Below are 22179 nucleotides of genomic sequence, written 5' to 3'. Positions count from 1 at the left end.
CCTCTTAGTCTGTATCCAGAAAAAGAACAGGCAGACTTGTGGCACCTCAGAGACGAACACATTTATTAGAGCATAAACTTTCGTGGGCTACAGCCCGCTTCACCGGATGCATAGACAGTCCCTGCCCCCAGGAGCTTACCATTTCAATCACTGTGTGCACCCCATCCGCTTTATCAGGCTCTTCCCTCCGCCTGTTACCTTGGCTCCCACCTGCCCTGATCTCACAGGCAGGCAGCCCCTGTCCAGAGGATGCCCCAGGCTTGCTTCCCGTGCAAGGGGAGCAGCCGGGGAGCTGGTTTGCTAGGGATGATCCTTATTTGCAGGGCGCTGCCGCTGCTCAGGCTTGGTCTCACCCTCCTCTAGTTCTGTATATTCGTCTGGGGCCTCCCCGCTCTTCTCCTGAGCCCTCCTGGCATTCCACGTGTGGCCTGCCCCCCAAGAGGACCCCAACTCTGCCCCCCAAAGAGGACCCGGCCCCTGCCCTCTCTGCCCCCCTGCTCCCCTGCCCCATCTCCTCCCCTGCGCCCTCCCTTCTCCGCTCCTGTTGCGTCCCACGTGCGCCCGCACCTGTCCCCTGTGACGTCCCCTGTCCCGGCTCCCACCTGGCTGCGCCCCGCCCCGCTCCCGCATTGGCCCGGCGCGGGGAGGCGGGCCCGGCCCGGCCCCGACGCGGATAGGGAGCGAGCAGCCGCCGCGGGAGCCGGAGCGCGGCTCACCCCGTCGCAGCAGCTATGGGCTCCCTGCAGCAGCGCTTCGAGAGCTTCCTCCACCAGCCCAGCCTGCTCACCGACCTGCTGGGCCGGCTGGAGGCCAAGACCGGCGTCAAGCGCTACTATCTGGCCACAGGTGGGAGCCCGGGAACCGCCCTCGGAGCCGGGGCGCTCCCCAAGGACACCCCGTCCTAGGGGACCTCCCGCTCCAGCGAACCCCCCCTTCCTGCGGAGCCAGGCGTGCGATTTCCTCCCCTCCACCTTCCCCGGGGAGGGACACTTTATCTGGCAGGAGCCCCCCTTTGCCCTGCGCGTCCTCCCACTCTCGGGGAACCCCTTGGGGCACTCCCCTTTCTAACGGGACCTCGCCACAGAGATTCCCCTTGCTCCCCAAGGACACCCCTTCCAAGGGGTCCTCCCGCTCCTGCAAACTAGGAGTGCTATTTCCTTGCCCACACCTTCCCCGGGGAGGGACACTTTATCTGGCAGGGGCCCCCCTTTGCTCTGCGTGTCCTCCCACTCTTGGGGAACCCCTTGGGGCACCCCCCTTTCTAAGGGGACCTCACTACAGCTCTCTTCCCAGGGACACCCTTTCTCAATATATCCCTGCCACATTCCTCCCATCAAGAGACCCCCTTTCCCCCTGGGATCTCCTTTCCCAATGCCCCCTCCCTTGGTGCCCCCTTCCCCCAGGACTGGAGGTGTAGTTGCCTGTTGATCTTTGCCTGGAAAGGGAGAGTCTTGCAAATGTGCTCCAGGCCCGTCCCATTAAAGGGCTTTGCTTGACTGAGTCAGTTTCAAGGGAGGGGGAAGGGAAAGGGGGGGAGACCATCACAAGAAGAAAGAGCCTGAGCTCTTTGAAACACTGCCTCTTGCCTGGTTTCAGAGTAACAGCCGTGTTAGTCTGTATTCGCAAAAAGAACAGGAGGACTTGTGGCACCTTAGAGACTAACCAATTTATTTGAGCATGAGCTTTCGTGAGCTACAGCTCACTTCATCGGATGTATGCATGTATGCATCCGATGAAGTGAGCAGTAGCTCACGAAAGCTCATGCTCAAATAAATTGGTTAGTCTCTAAGGTGCCATAAGTCCTCCTGTTCTTTTTGCCTCTTGCCTGTGGCTGAACTCTGAGAGCCTCTCCTGGTCCCTGACCACATGTGGCCTGTTTGGCTTGCAATGTACAGGTCTCTAGGAGCTCTCTCCTCCACTGCCCAAAGCCCAGTTGTTTCTGGATCTCCTTGCTGCTGGGTGTGACTGGGCGGGGGGGTGAGCACTGCGAACTGGCACTGCCTGGTAGACCTGCTCTTGAGAAACACCTGGCTGGAGGATGCGATACTTTTTCAGACCAGCTATTTAAGGGGCTAATAGAAGAAGTCAAAGTGTATCATGCTGCAGGGTTTAAACCAAACTCTGCTTGGGATGGGGGGAGATCATCTGCCTCCTGTGGGATTTCTTGCAGCTTCCTCTGAAGCAACTGGTAGGTATTGGGTTAGATGGTCCTTGGGTCTGATCCAGTCCAGCAATTCCTATAGATCCTGTGTTTTCATCCAGTAATGGCACAAGACGCATTGTTAGTGTAGCTGACTGTTTTGGCTGAATGGCCAGTCGGTGCTTCCAAGCTAAATGCCCAGCTATACAGTACTTTAGCGACTATTTGGAAAGTTCAGTGACGGTCATGAACTCACCCCAGCACTGCTCGGGAGGAAGGAAGTATCTTTGTGTAGCAGAGGGAACCACAGAGAGGTCAAATAATTGGCCCAACAGGAAGCTTGTGAGCCAGGAACAGAAGCTGGAGTCCCCCATTCCCCTCTAGCCAAACCTCTCTATCTGCATTGTGTCAAGCTTCAGAGGGGTAGCGGTGTTAGTCTGGATCTGTAAAAGCGGCAAAGAATCCTGTGGCACCTTATAGACTAACAGACGTATTGGAGCATGAGCTTTCGTGGATATTCACCGACAAAAGCTCATAATCAAATACGTCTGTTAGTCTATAAGGTGCCGCAGGACTCCTTATCTGCATTGGTTTTACATGAGACCATTCTTAAACATTTGCTGCAAGCTGGTGGTAGGAATCAAAATTCCCAGCTCACAAGCACTTTGACCTTTGGCATTAATGGGCCAAATGAAGATCTTCTTCCCCCTTTCTCAAAAACCCTCTTCTTTGTGCTCCCCGAGGTCACATCCAACCTTTGCTTGGCCGACTCCAGGAAGTTTGTTCGTTCTTCTTTCAGAGTAGCTGCTGTGTTAGTCTGTATCCACAGAAAGAACTGGAGGACTTGTGGCACCTTACAGACGAACCAATTTATTTGAGCATCCGCTTTCGTGAGCTACAGCTCGCTTCATCGGATGCATTCCACTGCATGCACCGGATGAAGGGAGCTGTAGCTCATGAAAGCGGATGCTCAAATAAATTGGTTCGTCTGTAAGGTGCCACAAGTCCTCCTGTTTTTTCCTTTCTTCTGCAGCAACAGTAGGTTTGAGGTAGCTGACTGCTGTAGGCTGGGACTGGCATGAAGCTACTCATTCATTTATAACTGTAAGCATCCTCTGCCAACTTCAAAGTCTGATCCTAAAGGAATAAATAGGAAATTGCTCATTGGAAATCCTATTTTGTTTCATTCCTCTATGGCATATTCTCACCTGTCTTGGTTCTTCTTGGACCAACCTGCAGGATTGTGGTCTGTGTGTCCGGACCCCTGTGTTTAGCTCATGGGACAACTAGCAAGATTGGGCTTAGACTCTTTGGGGCGGAGACGGGGTTATTTTATAACAGGGGGCCCTGTTCCTGATTGCAACCTTTGGGTGCTGCTATGATGGTGCATCACACAGGTGCCTGCGCACTGGAGTACACTTTCCTCATTTCACCTTTACCTGGGACTTTCCTGGCTTTAAATGCTGTACGTCACAATGCTGGAAACATCTGCATAAAGAGATGTGTTGTCATGTGTTTTTTCAAGAAGGCAATATTTGCAAACAGTACTTAGCCCGCTGACATCCTTGCTGCCGAAGATCCAAGGGAGTCTGTGTGGCACTGGGATATTTAGGATTTAATACGCTCTCCTTAGTAGAGGGACGTGTGAATTGTTATTAATCAGACTTCAGCTAGAAGCCAGTCTACGCCAAGATAGCTACTCTCTGTGGCCTAATGATTAACTCCTGTGAAAGGAGAGTCTGTCTCCCAGGCAGCAGGGCTTCTCTCCCTCTCCCCCTCCCCCACCCCACTCTGCCAAGCTTTAATGCAAACTTTTGTTTTAGTCCAACTGTATTTTACTCTGATTTTATTTGAATTGCAATCTGGGTTCCTGTACTATGGAGAGATGCTGGCATGGAGTCCTTGACAAGCTGTCTTTGTCAGTGCCTGCCTGCAGTTCAGCCACGTGATGGGTTAAGCTGGGTAGTGGACAGCTTGAGAACAAAGGAATATTAAAAAAGCAGCTCCCTTGTAGCTGATTAGAAGTGTAAGCCTGCCGTCTGCTTCTGTTGCTGGCCTACCGTTCCTAGCTTCTGTATGCATTGAAAGGGGACGCCCCTGCAAAACTTACTTTGCCTTTTAAACATCATTGTTCTTGTTCCCTTTTAGAGTTCTTTAAAATTGATTCTCTCACCCCCCCCACCCCCCGTGGGATGTTAAATGTAGCCATTAGTCTTTGGCCTCCGAAGACCAGGGATCTACTCCTGTTCTAGAACGTGATTTGAAAGGAGTATGGTTGTCATGCAAGACCTGCATGCATTGTACCCACTGCCTACTTTGGTGGGGGGGTTGCACTTTTTAATTAACGTTTGCAAAATGCTTTGGTGGTGTCAGGTATTGGGGAGATCCATGCAATACACCCTGTCTCTATAACGGACTAGATTAGCAGGGGCCTCACTGATGAGGACTGGGGCGCACTGGCAGCATTCTGGACTGGGCAGGGCTGCGTGGAATAGCAGCTAGCGCAGAAGGTCAGGTTGAAGGTTGTCATGGAGCCACAAGAGCTGCGCTCTGCCCCAGTTTTTAAACGGTCCCTTGGAGAAACCCAGTCCCCCAGTGGGTCACTCTCTTCCTTAATTGTACATCATGCAGCCTCCGTGCCACAGAGGCAGAGTCCTAGGGCTCCAGCACTCGGTTTCACCCCAGGAGCTCTGCCCAGCGAGTCCAGCTGAGATGCTTGCTTTTGGGCAGAGCCATTATGCTCTTCAGGGACAATGCGCTTTAGAGAGTATTTGCAGTGACCCCAGGCGGAGTAGGATTTATTAGTCGACTGTAACACGGCATTGGAGTGTCCTTAGATTACCATAGGGAAGCAAGGCTTAGGACATGGTCTATCCTGGCCAAGCCTGTGCTCCGCACAGCCAAACTGCTGTTGGATCCATTTTTGGCTCTCCTTCTGTATCTTTGTCAGTCCCAGGTGAGAGCTCCTGCTGAGCCACCTGACTCTCGGCCCATTGTCCTGCAGAGACATGGCCAGGTGGTCACACGCTCTGCCTGCCCAAGGTCTTTGGGTGTCGATTGTTCAGTCCCATTGTCTTTCTGGATCCTCCACTGATATGGGTGGATGTCAGCCAACCCATTTTACGACCCATTCGGAACCCATTCGTACCACCCCAGACAGGTATGTGAGCCAACACCTTATGTCTTCTGCTCTGCCTCCAGAGCAGATTTAACCCTTTTGCAACCACTGGGTAGCAATGAAAGGACAGGGGGGAAACTGAGGCACGCATCGGCCACATAAAACTATTCTAGAAAATTCCCACTGTCACAAAGGGGCATTGGGCAAGCTGTCTGTGAGGGAGAACAGGGAGTGCTGCATGTCAGAACCGATCTGCACTGGCAGAGCTGTGTGGCCAGCTTCCACAGCCAGTCGTAGATAGTCCTTTTATGATCTGTAAGGAAAAGAGAAATCCAAACACATAAGCAAAGGCCTTAATCCCACCGAATGAATGTGGTTGTTGTCTTTCTCCCCTTCCCCCCCCCCATGCTATCTTTTGATATGTGTCCTGTTGTAGGGCTTAAGCACGCTGGTATTTCAAAAAGTTCCTGTGGGTAGACTTCATGCCGCCCATAAAACCAATTTTAAGGCACTCTCAGCTGGGCCCACCATGGTGTGATGTTGCTTTATTTTAAAGGGAGGGATGGCAAATGCCATGCTGCAAACCCTGTGCAGGGCTGAAATTACTCCTGCCAGTCTGACCCAGGGGCTTTTACACCGGACTTGCTGCCCTAAACCAGACCCAGAGTCAAGCTGGTCAGTATCCTGCCTCCGGCTGGCCAACATCTGATTCTTCAGAGGAAGGCGCAAGAAAGCAGGCAAGCGTGGGATAATCTGCCCCCTGTGAAGGCCTCCTCCTCACCCCTAATAATTAGAAAGTGGCTTAAAGCTTGAGGCTTTTTATGCCCCTTTTGGGGCCCATCTGTGCTCTGCAGGGCAGGAGGGTCATGTTATAGCATACGTAACATGAGCAGAGTGTCATGTCCCTCTTTGGTAACTTATCCACTGAATATAAGAGCCTATTGCCACTACTAGTTAATAGAGTTTCTCCTCTAGAGGCCTGTGTTCTGGTGCTCTTGCAGAATTTAGTAACTGTTTGCAAATCAGCGTGAACCAATCCAGATCCCTTCAGACGTGTATCGGTGAGCATCCCTGCAGTCCCCAGTAATCTGTCTGTGCTGGTGAAGTGCCACGTCTGTCAGACTGGCATTGCTAGAGGATGGGTGTGTGGAATAGGGTAATTAGCTGCCACCCCTCCTCGATTGGGAGATAGGCCTGGCCTGTTAATTGCAATGCCGGGGGGCATGTGGGGTGCTGCACTTACTGCTTTGCTTGTGCTTGTCGGCAGTGAGTGTTCTTCCTGAACTTTGTGTCTCAACCTTTGTGCCGTCCCTGGATAACACACAGCTGCTAGGCTGATCTACTGAACTCTCTCCAAATGTGCATCCTTCAGGAACACGCAGTGCGGAACTTAGGGTTTTCTCCTCTTCTAGGCTAGGCAGCATTCCCCTCTCAATCGATTAAATCAAAACCAAGATAGGTTTTAACTACTGGGACTGGGAGGGTTTAAGTCTCTGCACAAACTTGTACTAAATATTTGTAGTTTATTAAGAACACTCAAAGACAGTAGCAAAGGTGTGTACGTAGCGGGTCCCAGCAACTGGGAAACTCCCAGACAGGTTCCCTGAGCTCATGGGACCTCTGTCGCCCAGGGAGGATGCGGAGTATCAAGCTCCCCAGCTCTACTGCCGATGCTCAGGCAAGAGTGGGGAGAAGAAACACAGCCCCATGCCACTGAATGCCCAGGTGAACCACTCGCACTGCAGGAGAGCTCAGATCCTGGAGTAGAGAGGCTACATTTTGGCTGCTCCCCACCATAATTCTCCTGCTCCTCCTATCCCACTATGCACCTGATGAGCTGTCCCCGTGCTCCTCCCTGTCCACCAGCTGTGGGCCCCCTATCGAATCTAAAGCTGATGTAGGGGAGCAAATGGGGTTGTTTTGTCCTCTAGTAACATCCATACCCATCATAGTCTTTGTGTCAAGCATAGCAAACACATCCTACCGCCTCCCTGCTGGCTTGCTCATGTGACCTCCGGTAATTTTTGGGTCAAGCTGGATCAGACGTGCTGCAAGGTCGCTGTGGATGCTGCTGATCCTGGCTGACGCCCTGATCAGCGTGCAGAAGAAGAGGACTTATCCCCCAAAACTTGTGGAGGAAAAGTTTGGGGGGCAGTTCTTCTGTTGCGCATATCTGTATGGCAGTAGCACCTAGAAGTCCCAGCTAAGATTTGGACCCCATTGTGCCAGGCGCTGTACATATATCTAACTGACATTCTACCCCCAGGAGCTCTCAAGCTAAATAGGCAAGACAAAGCATGGGAGGGGAAAGAGGCACGTAGAGGGGACATGCCTGTGGTCACACAGCAGGTCAAGGGCAGAGCTGGGAACTGAATGCAGGTCTTTTGAATCCCACGCCCTTAACCACTAGACTACACTGCATCTCCAGTCATCTGAGCTGGTTGTCTCCTTTGTTTGCCCCAGAAGGACCTGACTGAGGAGCAAGAATCCAGGGGTCTCTGAATTGCTCTCTGCCTATCATATCCTGTTTTCCTCAGTGCTGCTGCTCTCTTACATGCACCTGGTTTTAAAAACAGTACAGACACCCCCTAGCATTAGCCTGAAGGCCAGCAAGAGACCCTCCTTCCATTAAAATGACTTGTAAGCTTTCAGATCCATTAGCAATGATGGATGCCTCTCCACTCTGTTTTCCTTTCTTCCAGAGCTTACTAATGTCTCCTTGCAAACATCTTGCCACTTAGTAGCAATTTTTGCTTCACCACCATGACAGGGAATGCAGTGTGTTCCCGAACAGCCCCATTCTCCCAACGGGGCTCCTGTCTCAACTCTCGGAACCGATGGGAAGACCAGCCCTTGCACAGAATCTGATGTGCTCTGCGGATAACAGGTTGTTCCTAACCCTGGCAAATAGTTCCCCAAAGTTAAGGAAGCAATAGAAATGGGGAGGGGGAGGAGCTCAGAGGAGTGGGCGTGGCCTATGGGGCCCTCCACCTTGAAGTAGTTGGTTCAAATCCAGCCCTGGCAGGTGCTACTGACCCCATCTGTTGTGGGGCGAAGGCTGCTGCTGAAGTGAAATGTGTTGGCCTCAGTCCAGTCCTCATCTAATATATATAAAAATAAAAAGATCAGCACAGCCCCTGCTAACTGGCTGCATTAACAGGAAGCTGGGAAAGGTGGACCATTGGTCTGATCCTGTGTGGCTGTTCTTATGCTCTCCTTCCCTTTTGGTCTTGCCGTGAAGGTGGGAGACTGGACTGGCCCCTGAGTTGCTAACTCACAGCTCTGTGCCGTGCAGACCACTTGTGCCTATGGCTGCTCACTTTGCCGTGGGTCACTTCTCGTGGTAAAGGCCAAAGAAAGAGCTAATGAGAGATTTTTCCACTAGCTGCAAAGAACCAGCTGATGGAATGGAGGCGACTAGCTCTTAGTGGTGTCGGGAGATGCCTCTCTAGCCCTTCTGGGGCTCTGCTTTGCTTGATGTTGGACTTCTCCACTGCTCCCATCAGGGTGGATTTGATTTAAATCACTAGTCAGGAAGACTCGGTTTAATCATGGATTTCTAAATAAAAGTGCATTCTTGTTGTTATAACCTTAATACATATTCTTCACAACTCAGAGGAGAGATGTAGGTTTCATTTTTAAACAGTGACTTATTTGGAAAACTTTTCAGATTAGTGTTACAGCTATATCAGAAAATGAATGATTGTTTGGTTATTTCATTTACCAAAGGTAATTGAAGCAGATAGTTCACCTCCCAATGACTTCATAAATATCTCCAATTCAACAGGTTAATCATTAATATTTGGAGGATTTTCTTGCCATGCTGTATTAGGAGGAGAACATCACCGGACATTTATATTTGTTTTATTTAACTAAAACAACAACGTTATGTGTTCTGGATTTTTTCTTCAACAGCAAACACATAATATTTTAACAAAACAAGCATATGAATTTTTTATTTTAAATATTCAAGTTTTTTAAAATCAGGTTTGTTTTTGTTAAAACTGTTTAACTAAAATAGTTAAATGAAATATTTAAAAAACAAAAATTTAAATCAAATGTCAGCCAAGTCAACATGAGAAACTTAAAATATTGGTGTCTGCAGCTAACTCGGTCGTCTTCACTTTCATTTTCCTGTTTATTCATAATCTGGAAAAGAAAACCAAGCTTGCCTGCTTCTTCAGGTCCCAAACGATTTCTCAGTTTGGAATGAATTAGTCCAAAGGAAGAAAATATTCTTTCTACACCGGCAGAAGCTACTGCTGTTAAAAGTGAGATTATCACTTCAACAGTCTCTGAATCCAAGTGTTTAAGTGACTTCCTCCAGGTCACTGGTGTGACTTTCTTTAAAACATTAGCAAACATATATTTCTTGAATGGTTCTTATTCCTAAACTGGGTCTCTTTTACAGCCTGCTGCCATTCTAGGTTTTCCCTTCTAGTGAGAGAATGGTCGGGTTGATCTCAAAGCAATGAAGGCTACAGTCGGAAAGACCTCAGGACTTCTGGAATATGCTGCTCAAACAATTTCTCTTTTGTTTCTACTGCCTGTCCCTCCCTTCTCACATTTATCTCCAGGCTTCTTCTCCTTGTCCAGATTTATTCCACCCCCAACAATCTTCTGTTCACTGAACTTTTTGAAACTTTGCACTTTGAGAGAGAGAGAGGTAAGGGATTGACTCTGTGTACACAAATGTGCAGAGGGACAATAGAGTTGAGGTCTGTTATTTCTCACCTATAGGTAGATATTTATTTACAACCAACCAACCATTTTTTTTTGCTGTTAACAAGCATGTTATCTCTGGAGACACAAATCCACAGTTTGAGAACTGCAAAACTAAGCATTTCTGATAGTGCTCAGTCTGGAAGATACCAAGTCCCCACTGGGTAGATAGATTAACCTAAGTCTATACAGAAGCCCCTGGAACCCCATAAGATTGGGTCCCTAATCCATGAATTATTGGAACTCCTTTACAAAACTTTTCTTAAACATTAAATGAATATTTTGTCTCATACTGTAGAACTAGAATTTATAATCTCTATTCCATGATGAGATACATTATAGCTCGAATATATCTGAATTAAAACGATCTTTAGATAGGTGTGGGTTTTTTTTCCTCAAAGCATTTTATCCAAAACTTTTTTTTAAAGCCACCCTGGCTCCCATGAGTCCTCAGGAGCCTTGCTGAGGAATGGGAAGAACCCACACCCCACTGCCCAGTTTCAGCTGTACTCCTGCTTGTCGCTCAAAGGTTGCAGCAATATTTGCAAAGCTCAGGGGAAAGGCGGGAACGTGAGGCTCCCATGGGATCAAAGGTTCTTGCCAGGTCTGTGAAGGTTTTATTTCCAAATGCCAATAGTATCTTGCGCAACAGGAATTTCAGCGAAGGAAAATGGCAACGTACCACAGCTCCTGAGGATCGTTAAAGGAATCTTTGGACGTTCTCTCGCTGGGCTGACCAAATCTTTGTTATACGTTGGTTCGTATCTTGCCTTCATCACCACGGTATCTGAGCGTCTTCCATTTGTGCGTTAAGCGATAGAGCTGGCATCCATCACGTGTGGCTTGTTCTCTCGGCTGGGGGAGAATTGTGTGTGGTGTGCAGTGTTAAGGTTTAGTGTCTCTTTCCAATGCCCACGCTGCTTCGCTTGTATTGGCGAAGGCAGGGTGGAGAAATGTGCCTTGCACTTGGAGCAGAAGATCAAGAGGTCTGTGATGGCCCCTTGTTCCTGGAGGAGTTTGTTCTGTGGTCTCTGAGAGAGCTCCGACTCCTGCACAGATGTGCTTTACTTTCCTGGGAGAACCACAATAAGCCAAGCTGGAGTAAATAACACTGTGTCACTTGCTAGTGTCTTCCATCAAAGGATCTTAAAGCACCTTGACTATTGATGCCTTATGACTGCTCTATGGAGTGGGTCGGTATCAAACCTCCCCACATTTTTTTTACATATGGGGAAACTGAGGCAGAAAGTGACTGGCCTAAGGTCACATGCAGAGTCTGTACCCCCCCCACCCCTTGTTGGCAGGGAGTCGTCTTAGGCCGTGACTGTTTAAATGAGTGAGACTTTGAGGGTAACTTCCAGACATCCCCCCACATCTAAAAATAGCAGTGTAGCCGGGGCAGCAGGACTGGGTGGCCGCCCAAGTACATCCCTCTGGTTTCTGATGGGTCATATCTGGGGCGGCTATCCCCATCCTGCTACTTGCGTTGCCATGGCTACGCTGCTCTTTTTGGTTCCCTGGCTTGATCAGAGCTAGCAGGGGTACATCTACCCCAGCTGGAAGCTACCTTCCTGCTCCAGCACAGGTGTATCCTCAATGTCTCTGCCATGGTGTGACGCTTCCCCAGGGTACCCAGGGTTGTGAGGCTCCTTGCTACCACCTACCACATCGGTGCCCACCATGGGTTGGCTCCCCATCACCTCTGGGAATACAAGCACTGCCATCCAGGCTTCTGCCGGCCCTGCTCTCTCTGTACAGCTTCAAAATAGGCATGTTCCAACCTCCGAACATCTCCCTGGAGCAACCAGCCACTGATCCACTGGCATTTCCAGATCCTCTGCTCCCAAAGGAGCAGTACCCCGCCCCATCTTACCAGCACAGCGCCGCTTAACACACAGCACTTAGATTTGTTTATGGAGCAAGCGAGTGTGTTTCTTCTACAAAGCACAGAGATTCCAATGGTGCCTACAGACAGCCCCCCAACCTGAAGCAAATACTCACTGGCAACCACACAACAGAACCACTAACCCAGGAACCTATCCTTGCAACAAAGCCCATTGCCAACTGTGCCCACATATCTATTCAGGGGACACCATCACAGGGCCTAATCACATCAGCCACACTATCAGAGGCTCGTTCACCTGCACATCCACCAATGTGATCTGTGCCAGCAATGCCCCTCTGCCATGTACATTGGTCAAACTGGACAGTCTCTACATTAAAAGAATAAATGGACACGAATCAGACGTCAAGAATTATAACATCCAAAAACCAGTTGGAGAACACTTCAATCTCTTTGGTCACTCAATTACAGACCTAAAAGTTGCAATTCTTCAACAAAAAAACTTCAGAAACAGACTCCGAGGAGAGACTGTTGAATTGGAATTAATTTGCAAACTGGATACAATTAACTTAGGCTTGAATAGAGACTGGGAGTGGATGGGTCATTACACAAAGTAAAGTATTTCCCCATGTTTATTCCCCCACCCCACCCCCACCGTTCCTCAGACGTTCTTGTCAACTGCTGGAAATGGCCCTCTTTGATTATCACTACAAAAGGTTTCCCGCATCCTGCTGGTAATAGCTCCCCTTAAGTGATCAGTCTCGTTACAGTCTGCATGGTAACACCCATTGTTTCATGTTCTCTATGTATATAAATCTCCCCGTTGTATTTTCCACTGAATGCATCCGATGAAGTGAGCTGTAGCTCACAAAAGCTTATGCTCAAATAAATTGGTTAGTCTCTAAGGTACCACAAGTCCTCCTTTTCTTTTTGCGAATACAGACTAACACGGCTGCTACTGTGAAACCTGGAAAGAGAAGGTTACACATCAAATAAAATCATAACCCAGGTCCTAGAGCGTCAACTTAACAGGCCACTATGGTGTCATGAGAGCCAAAGCTTGCCCCAAATTCTCTGTGCAGCACAGCCAAGCCTGGCGGTGCTCTTCTGTTCATGAAGTGAACTATGGGCTTGCTTACTTCCTCGGTGAAAGATACCGGGGTGTCCCTTTATAGCCCACAGGTATATCAAGAGTCCTTTGGTCTTTAGTTACCCTCCTGCTGTGTATTCCTTGCTGGAGATTTTGCAGGCTCTTGTTCACTTTTGCTGGGGGCTCAGCGCACACACAAGGGTCTGTGGTGAAGTATACAATCCTTTGCATATAACCAGACGAGTAGATATGGGTTTTCTGCCTGTCTGATAGGGCCATGTTTGTCACCTCCTGGTGGCCGTCTTTAACTCTGACCTTAAGAATATAATTTCCAGTCTGGGTACAAAACTTCATAAATATCCTCGCCTACAACGTGGCATGGTTATGCTGACCAGTGTGCTACTGGCTTGCCTCTGAGACCTCACATCCGCTCCTTCAGTGACTTGATATGCCTAGAATTGCCCCGGGCATTCCTGTAAAACTCTGTTTACCCCCTGTGCCCTCTGACCCTTGGCATCACGAGCTCCCAGAGTCCTACGTGGCAAAACGCCTGTTAAATGCCTTCAAGCAAGTGACCCTGCCTGATTTCTGCCGTTGGAGGCAGGATTGAATCAAAGGGGAGCCTCCAGGCCGGCCCTGTGCAAACGACAGGTTAAAGGAAATAAGGAAGATGGTATCGGCAGACGGGAGTAAACCCAACCTAGGAGTGAGCTTGTCCGGTGGCCACACACCCAGACTGGCCATCTGACTACCAACAAAATAGATCTGACACCACCATGCTGAGGGGGTTTCTCCAATTACAACTTTGTTTGGGACATAGCTGACTAATGGCAGTCGCACGCTAGCACGAATCTCAGCCCTGGAGAATGTGACTCTTTTCCTGTCTCCTTTCCTGGCCAGGTACCATCGCGTTCCTGGGGCTGTACCTCCTGTTTGGATATGGCGCCTCGCTGCTGTGTAACCTCATTGGCTTTGTCTACCCAGCCTACGTCTCGTAAGTGCCAGCAGTCTGCACTCTGCTTAGCACTGCACTTCCCTGGCTTTACATGGGGGTGGAGGGCAGGGGTGTTCGTTTCACCCCTGAGAACTTCTCTCTGGGGGGAGGCACCCGGCAGAACGCACCATGTTGTGTTCACCTCCAACGTCGCCGCGCGGAGCCCTCTGAGTGGCTACAGGAATTAGTATTAAGCTGCAGCTGGGCCCCACAAAAATGCTAAAACGATCAGTATCTGCCCGTTGCGTATGAAATGCTAAATACTCCTCGACCAGGGAGAACATCCCACGATGTTCTTTGAGTCCCAAGTTTAGTCTCCATTGGGTTTTTTGACCAAGATGATAAAAAAAAAAATTACTGTGGTTTTTTTTTGGGGTGTGCTCAACTTGAGGCTCCCTTAAAGGGGTATGTTCTTCAGACGGTGAATGCTCAGCAAAGCCTCTGGGGGGCACCCAAAACTGACCCTCCCGACTTGTTTAGTAAGCTCTGAAAATCTCAGCCTTAACATGCCTGTCTTTAACGCACCTAAGCAGTGTAGAAGGTAGAACTGACCTGTCCTCTTTCTGCCCGTAGCATCAAAGCCATTGAAAGCACCAACAAGGACGATGACACCATGTGGCTCACGTACTGGGTGGTATATGGAGTCTTCAGTGTGGCAGAGTTTTTTTCAGACACCTTCCTCTACTGGTTCCCGTTTTACTATGCTGGAAAGGTAACCGGGGGGGACGGGACGGGACGGGGGGGATGACAGAGGTCGGCTTCTGTCCTATTTCTCCCTCCATGAGCCATCTTCTGGAGATAAAAACCTTAGGTTAATGTGAAGTTGACCAATTAGTAGCACTACAGGCTTGGGGCCAATCTCTCTTTGGTGTAACTGGAAGTTAATACCAGGGATGACTCTAGCCTGGCATTTCTATCCGTCGTGGGTGTCTAGAGGGTTGCTGTTTCTAGGCAGAGAGTCCAGCCCAAAGCTCATTGAAGTTGGCAGAGACTCCCATCAAGTTCAATGGGTTTTAGACAATAGCCGTGGAAGCCCACCATGGTACCAGTGGTCGCTGAGCAGAGCCAGGCTCGGATAAAACTCGCTGGCTCCTCTTGGAGGTGATTCTTCACCTAACTGGGCCTGAGCCCACCTAAAACTTGAACTGACGCACGTGTGAACCAAAACAGACCAAATAGTTTGTTCAGGTCTAGCTGGAGTCTCTTGGCTGCTTTCCCCTCCTCGTCCAGCTGAATGCTCCTCACTGAGGGTTTGTCCTGCTGACGTCACCCGTGGCCAATTCTGTCCTTTATAGCTGATGCATTGGGATGGTTTGTGTCTTGCTATCTGACCTCTGGGTCTCTTCCAAACCTGGAGTGAAGTGTCTCCTTCCCTGCAGTGCCTGTTCCTGGTCTGGTGCATGGCACCCATCTCCTGGAATGGCTCCCAGGTGTTGTACCAAAATGTCATCCGGCCCTGCTTCCTGAAGCACCACCAGACAGTAGATCACGTGCTCAGTGACCTGAGTGGCAAGGCGCTCGACACTGCTTCGACAGTCACCAGAGAAGGTACCATGTCCTGTTCCCTCTCTCTGTTCTGGCCTGTGTTCTCAGTTACCCCGTTCCTGTGCTTGGGGCAGCAATGTGGGGAGGGGCGTTAAACCACCTTTTGTTCTCCTTGTAGTCCAGGGCAGGGCCCTCCCAGGTCGGGGTGTAAGTTAGAGCTGTCTCAGGGCTGCTCTAATTTTGGCATTGCTTCCCATGGCCTCGTGTGTGTCCTGGGAAGCAGAGATTAGCTGTCATACAAGGTACTCTAGCCATACCTCTAATCTGCCCCTGGACTGGGAGCAGGGCCCTTACCCCGGCGAGGGAGACCCTCTGAGCTGGGAGTATTTTCAGAGGGCTGTTTGCCCCCTGCTAGAGCAGCACAGGCCCTCGTTCAAGACTAGACCATCCCGTCGGTGTCGCTGCAGGAACATGCGCTCTCTCTCCACCCTTCTCTCGTTCCGTAACTTTGTGTCCAGACAGAGCCCTGTCTCCTCTCTGCAGCGATACGAATCGGCTCGTAATCTCTTGCCTCTTCTCTGTTTTCTCTCTCTTCCCTTGTGCCTCTCTGCACAGTTCTCCATGCGCTGGCCAACAGCAGAGCCCGTCTGGTGTCCGAGGGGGCCACAGCTCAGCTTGTCTGTATGTAATAACTCATGTCGGTCATCCGTAGGGCAAAGGCCAGTTTAGCACGACTTCCCCCCACACGTTAGTACGGGCTGGACCAGGACACTTGCTCTTGGGTTTTAAAGGCAGCCAGTTCAAATCTTGGTGCTGTTTGGAGCAAAGCCCCTGAGCATGTTCTTGGTTGAAGATGCTGCTTTATCTCCTGTCCCAATGGCTGCTAGAATTTGGGGGTCAGGGGGAGGGGTGCAGTGGCAGTGATGGTTCAGGGACTTGTTAGTTGGCTCTCGAGCCCCTCCAATGGCTGGTTCAAATCCAGCCGAAGATCAGCAAGGACCAAAACATGTGTCTTCAGGGGCCTTTTTATTTTGGTGGCCGCTATCTAGTTGCCAGTGGATTTCCCTCCCCCCGCCCCCCACCTAGATTTTTAAAGTCAGAGGGGCTGTTGCCAAACTAATCTGATCCCCAGCATAACACAGGCCCTAGAGTGTCACCCAGTGATTCCTGCATTGTGCTCATTACAAACACCGCCCACTGTATTGGCCCTCCGGCTGGCAGCCTTGGCAGACATGCCAAGGATTAAATGAGCACTGGGAAAGGAACCTCCCCCTTTGACCCCAAACTAGGGTCGCTCAGGAGCGGGGTTGAGGTACACTGGTGGTAGCAGGGTCAGGAAGCCAAGTTCTGCCAGGGCTCCATCTGCTCTGGGGGCCAGTGGAGGTGGCAACAGTCTTTGCAGCTGTCAAGGCGGTGCTGAGTTTGTGCAAAACATCTGGAGGAAGGTGCTGGGTCAAACTTGTGCTCTCTTCTCACTGGCCGCTCTTAAAGGTCCTGCAATTAGAAAGCACGTGGATTGACAGGTTGCCGCTATACAAACACCGCAGGTGTTGCTAACCCTAAAAACGTAACTTGAGTATGCTTCGCTCCAGAAAGCAGCAACCTTGTGACATGCAATTGCAGCCCAGAGCATTATGGGTAACTTATGCAGATTTGCATGACCGTGGAGATCTTATTTTTCCAACAGGAGTCAGTGATGGGGCTGTCCTGCTGGTCCTTTATAAACCTACTTGGATGGAAAACCCCTGTGGTTTCTTGAGGAAGCTGGTGATGCTGGAGGAAAATCTCCTCACTGGGGGGTCATGCTAAACTCTCCTTTCTCTTCCTTCCCTTGTGGAGAACAGTCTCTGTCCTCTAAATGCCAGCACCCCCTGGCCTCCAGTAGCTTAACCCCCCCCCCCCCAACTCTCCCCCGTCTAGAAGGTGCACTGTAGTCTGTCTTCTCTTTGCTTATTACTGTGGTGTTCGTGTCATTCACATACATGCCTTGGTGGTAGATACTTGTGGGTGGGGTTTGGTGTCTCTCTTTCTCCTGGGTAGCACCTGCCCCAGATCCCTGGGTAATTTGGTTGTTAACTCCTCAGAGTGCTATTTCAATACAGCTCAGACCCAGCCCGGTGTCTTGGTTGGTGGAGAAGTGCCAAGTAGGAGACCGCCATTTTGGGGGTGGGGTTACATTCCAGGGCCCCACAAGAGACTTGTCGGTGTGGGAGGTGAAATCCAATGGCCTGGGGTAGGGATGACCGCAGCAGGCCAGCTGGAGGGAACAGTGCTGACGTGGTTTCTCCCCTGGTGGGAGTGGGTTGCTCAGAAAGGTCTGGCTGTTTCTCCCTGAGCCCGCCAGCACTTGGGGCGCTGTCTGCAATGCCCTGCTGCTTATGGGGAACAGGGGCTTCCCCACTCCCAACAGGCATCATATGATGGGTACTGAAGTCCAAGACAGTGGCTGCATCATGGGGTGACCCTGTGGGGGAGGGAGAGTGGAGGCTCTGCAATTTCCTATCTGACCTGAGGACGGGGCAAAGGAAAAACCACCCCTTGGACGGCTGAGCCACAGAAACTCGCCCAAGAGGGAGCATCCCCTACCCCTCATCCCTTGAACTGACCCCAGCTGCCTGTGTGTGGAATTACAGGGCCGGGAGTTCCCAGCTGCCCCTCTTGACACATTAAACCCATCAATCGCATTAGCCAGAAGTGGATTACATGGCATACTCCGTTCCAGCAACGCAAATAGCTCTGCTAACGTAGCACTCCCTAGTGTGAGCATTCTCAGGGGGCATCAGTCCCAGCCCCTGTTTCACCTTCCAGCTGAAAGGTGCAGTTCCTGGCTGGGAAGCCCCCTTGGTCCCCTTCAGAGACCACAGGGGAAAATCACTTGGGGTTCGTTACGCTGCAGTTAAACAACTGCGGCTGGGCTGTGTCAGCTGGCTTGGGCTGGAGCCCGGGCTCTGGGACCTTCCCCCTTTGCAGGCTACCAGAGCCCAGGCTCTAGCCTGAATGTCTACTTTGCATTTAAACAGCCCCATAGCCCGAGTCAGCTGACACAGGCCAGGTGCTGGTCTTTAACTGCAGCGTAGACACCCCTGAGAGGTGCCCAGTTACTATAGTGTGTGGTAGGTATGGATGCCTGGATAGGAACCTACCCGGGGCAGACAGAGGGTTAACTTTGAAAGCAGGAGGAATGGAGTGTGTAAAGCCTCAGGTGACAATGGGACCTAGCTGGTGCTTTAGATTGCCATTCCAGTTCCCTTTGGGAGGGGCACGGCTCCACCCCTGCAGCTGTTGGCCGGGGTGGGGTACAAATTCTTCACAGCTCAGGTTTCCAGGCCCCTGCTGCAGGTACAGTAGAACCTCAGAGTTACAAACACCAGAGTTATGAACTGACCAGTTAACCCCACACCTCGTTTGGAACCGGAAGTACACAATCAGGCAGCAGCAAAGACACACAAAAAAGCAAATACAGTATTTATTTTTTAGCTCAGTGGTTTGAGCATTGGCCTGCTAAACCCACGGTTGTGAGTTCAATCCCTGAGGGGGCCATTTAGGGATCTGGGGCAAAAAAAAAAAAAAAAATTGGGGATTGTGCCTGCTTTGAGCAGGGGGTTGGACTAGATGATCTCCTGAGGTCCCTTCCAACTCTGATATTCTATGATTCCCTACTGTGTTTAAATGTAAGCTACTGGGGAAAAGGGGCAGGGGCGGGGCGGGGCTGTATTTTTCTTCTGCAGTGTAAAGTGTCAAAGCTGTAGTAAATCAATGTTCAGTTGTAAATTTTTGAAAGAACAACCGTAACGTTTTGCTCAGTTACAAACCTCCGTTCCCGAGGTGTTTGTAACTCTGAGGTTCTACTGTACCTCTGCCTAACCAGCCCCTGGGCCCCTGGCTGCATGCCAAGCCTCCCCCTCCCCCCCCCAAGTAAGCTGGGCAGTGTCCTTTCTCCCCCTCAGGGTCTTAAGTGCTCCGAAAGAGGAGAATCTGGCTATGGGCTGTCTGGTCTGGAGTACCTAGCTTTAACACCCTGGAAAGCTGATGCAGTGGTTTGTGGTGTTATAGCTGGATTACTAGGGCTCTAGCTGCTCCTAAAGTGGATTAGGTAGGAGCTCTGCCAAGAAGTTCACAAGCTTGCACACAAGGGTACCTCTGTGCCCGGGCAAGGCTTTTGTCTGCCTCCTGTTCATGCCGAGTGTTTTGCCTAAGCGTGATAGCAGCAGACTTCTTAACCAGAGACAGGACATAAGCAAAGAGAAGAGAAGACATTGCCACACTGGAATAGCAGAGGTTTTGGGGGGTCTAATACCCAGGGAATAGGGTGTAGGATAAAGGGGAGTCCAGTGGTTAGAGCAGTGCTCAACAAGCTGGGTTTTATTCCTGGCTCAGGGAAGGAATGTTGTCTGGTGATTCGAGCACAAGCCGGAGGCAGCGCTCCTCGACTCTCTATTGCTGGCTCTGCCATGGATGTCCTCCATGACCGTGAGCAAGTCACTTCTCTGTGCCTCCACTGACCGGTCTGTAAAATGGATTCAATACTTCCCTTACTCTAGGAGGGTGGGGGCAGAGATTATAGGGATCATTCGATCACTCAGAGGTCCAGTGACAGGTGACCAATGTGCTAATTGCCTTTATTTTCCTCCTTGTAGCATCCAAAGCAGCAGTGCACCTTGGTCTAGAATCTGACAAGACCAAGTGAGGACAGAGCTCCAAGGCGCCGGCTGTTCTGAGTTTCCCAATACAACTCCCTAAACCAAAGGCTTGAAGTAACCCACGGGCACCCGTCAATAAACCAGTGATTCCCCTTCCCACTCTGAAACCACACTGGCCAGTAGCAACAGCAAGCAACTGGCTCTAAGCTGTCTAAGAAGTACACCTTCCAGATCTCCCCAAACTTAAAGAGCTCCAGCAGATCTAAAATTATGGCCAGGCACTTGCTGGGAGTCAGCACCTAGGCACGGTGGGACCTTCTGATCTCAAATAGAGAGACAATTTGGTAGTTCCTGTTTTGCAGGCAGCCTTTATTCTGCAGGAAGGCTGTCAGCTCTGCACTAGATCACAGGGGCTGCTGGTGCATTTTCCCCAATCGTGTTTTATGAGGTAGAGCACAGATTGGAGGGGGAGGCAGGCCCCTGGAGCTAGCCTGAGACCCGCCCTTCTAGTATTTTTGTGGCCTGAGCTTAGGTGTAGAATCATGATGCAGTATAACTCCCGGCTATAAAGCCTTCAAGCCCCCATCCTGTTTCCCCCACCCCCAGGCTACACAGTCATCCTAACGCAGGATACTTTGCAATAAACCACAGCACAAAAGGGAGAAGGAAGTGGGTTCTGTAGCCACTGGCTCTTCAGCTGTCAATCCCACAGGTTGTTTTTCTGTCTCTGGCTTGTTCAGTTTTCACTTCAGCAGGCTCGGGTCCAGCCCTAGAGCAGGCAGCTCTTCTCTTCCCCTCGCACGCCCCGGCCTTGTGCTGCCCCTCTCTGAAGACAGGGGCCAAGCTTCCGGTAAACAACAAAGCTGGGAGAGGGGCGGGTTTGCGAACAATGCTGGCTGACACAGAAGGATGTTCATGCCTGGCTTCAAGGGGAGGGAGTTCCAGACTATTCACTCTTCTGCAATTGCTAGCAATAGCAACACCACAGAAGTTGCTGCTCTGCTTTGTGATCATAAAACGAACCACAGCGGTGTGTCCTGTGGGGGCTGCAGGGAGCTGTACGGGGGCAGCGGAGGTGGGGAATTAACATGCACATGAAGCTGTTACCTCCAGGGAGATCCTGCGATCCACAGAAACGTTCAGATCTTTAATCCTTTTGAAGGAGGAAAAAGGCAGCAGTACTGCGTGACTTTGGAAATGCTGACTCACGTTTTTTTAACCCTCTGCTGGCACTTCCCTGCTAGCGGTTACGCAGCTGACCGAACGTCCATACCAGTTCAGAGTCTGCCTCTGCCCGAATCCCAGCACTGAGTGCAGCTCCAGGAAGGGGTCCCTAGGGAGTTTTTTGGTCTCACCCAGGCAACAGCAGTGCAATAGGGGACAGGTGGCCTTTGCGGGGAGGGGGAAGTTAGCACCAACTTGTGAGCAGCACGCACTCCATAGCCTGCGGGCCTGCAGCTGTGCTTCCATCCTAGCAGGCTGCTTTGGCAATCATACATGTCCTGGCAGTCTGGTTAGGTGTTGGCTCTGCAGTTCACTTCCAGAACTGGACAAGGCAGGGTCTTCCAGTAGGGTGCGTGCTGTGGGCAGGATGCTTTCAGGGCATGTTTGCTTTCCAGTGCTTTGGCATCCGGCTTTTGCTAGCTTTGACATCTTTCACTAAGCCAACAAGCTGTAACTTAACTTGGACCAAATCTTAATCCTGTTTGAGCTTGGAAAACCCTGATTTTAGGCTGCCCCTTGCTCCCTCCACACTTCAGACCCTGAACTCTAGCATGTCTGCGTTCTGCTTGCAATTCACCATCTCCCTCCTCTTTAGAAAATAAAATGTTAATGTCTCTAATTTACTTCATCAGATCCTGGCAGGGGGCAATCTCAACAAGCTGTGAATTCTGTAGGGAGCAACAGGCTTCCCTTTGTCCTCAGTGGTAACTCCATCAAGGTACAGCAGTTCATGTACTGGCTGCTTTTTTATTTAAAAAAAAAAATTGCTCATAACGGGATTCTCTCCCCCCCCCCCCCATTTGTATTCATTTATTTTGTTTGAAACCGAATAAATGTGACTCAAACTCGGTTCTGTTCACGGGTTTTATTTGCATTGCTTGTTCTCTTCATGCTTGGCTTTATTCCTGACGCAGACTCTCTGA

At 50.4% G+C, this 22179-nt stretch overlaps 1 protein-coding gene across 2 annotated transcripts; it reads left to right on the top strand.

Annotated features, from left to right (window-relative positions):
- The first annotated feature begins 652 nt into the window (after positions 1-652).
- On the top strand, positions 653-22105 carry REEP6 (receptor accessory protein 6). Of its 2 annotated transcripts, XM_048831376.2 has the most exons (6): positions 653-846; positions 13814-13907; positions 14481-14619; positions 15287-15455; positions 16008-16073; positions 20030-22105. In XM_048831376.2, the coding sequence occupies exons 1-6, from the start codon at positions 732-734 to the stop codon at positions 20077-20079; spliced, it is 633 nt and encodes a 210-aa protein (XP_048687333.1). In that variant the 5' UTR covers positions 653-731; the 3' UTR covers positions 20080-22105. The 2 variants fall into 2 exon arrangements, with proteins under 2 accessions (XP_048687333.1, XP_048687335.1); XM_048831378.2 differs by lacking the exon at positions 16008-16073.
- The last annotated feature ends 74 nt before the right edge of the window (positions 22106-22179 follow it).

This window comes from Caretta caretta, chromosome 25 (assembly GCF_965140235.1).
Source record: "Caretta caretta isolate rCarCar2 chromosome 25, rCarCar1.hap1, whole genome shotgun sequence".
In the NCBI taxonomy this organism is placed as follows: domain Eukaryota; kingdom Metazoa; phylum Chordata; order Testudines; family Cheloniidae; genus Caretta; species Caretta caretta.
Note: the sequence above shows the minus strand (reverse complement) of the source record. Positions and strands in the feature narration are given on the sequence as shown.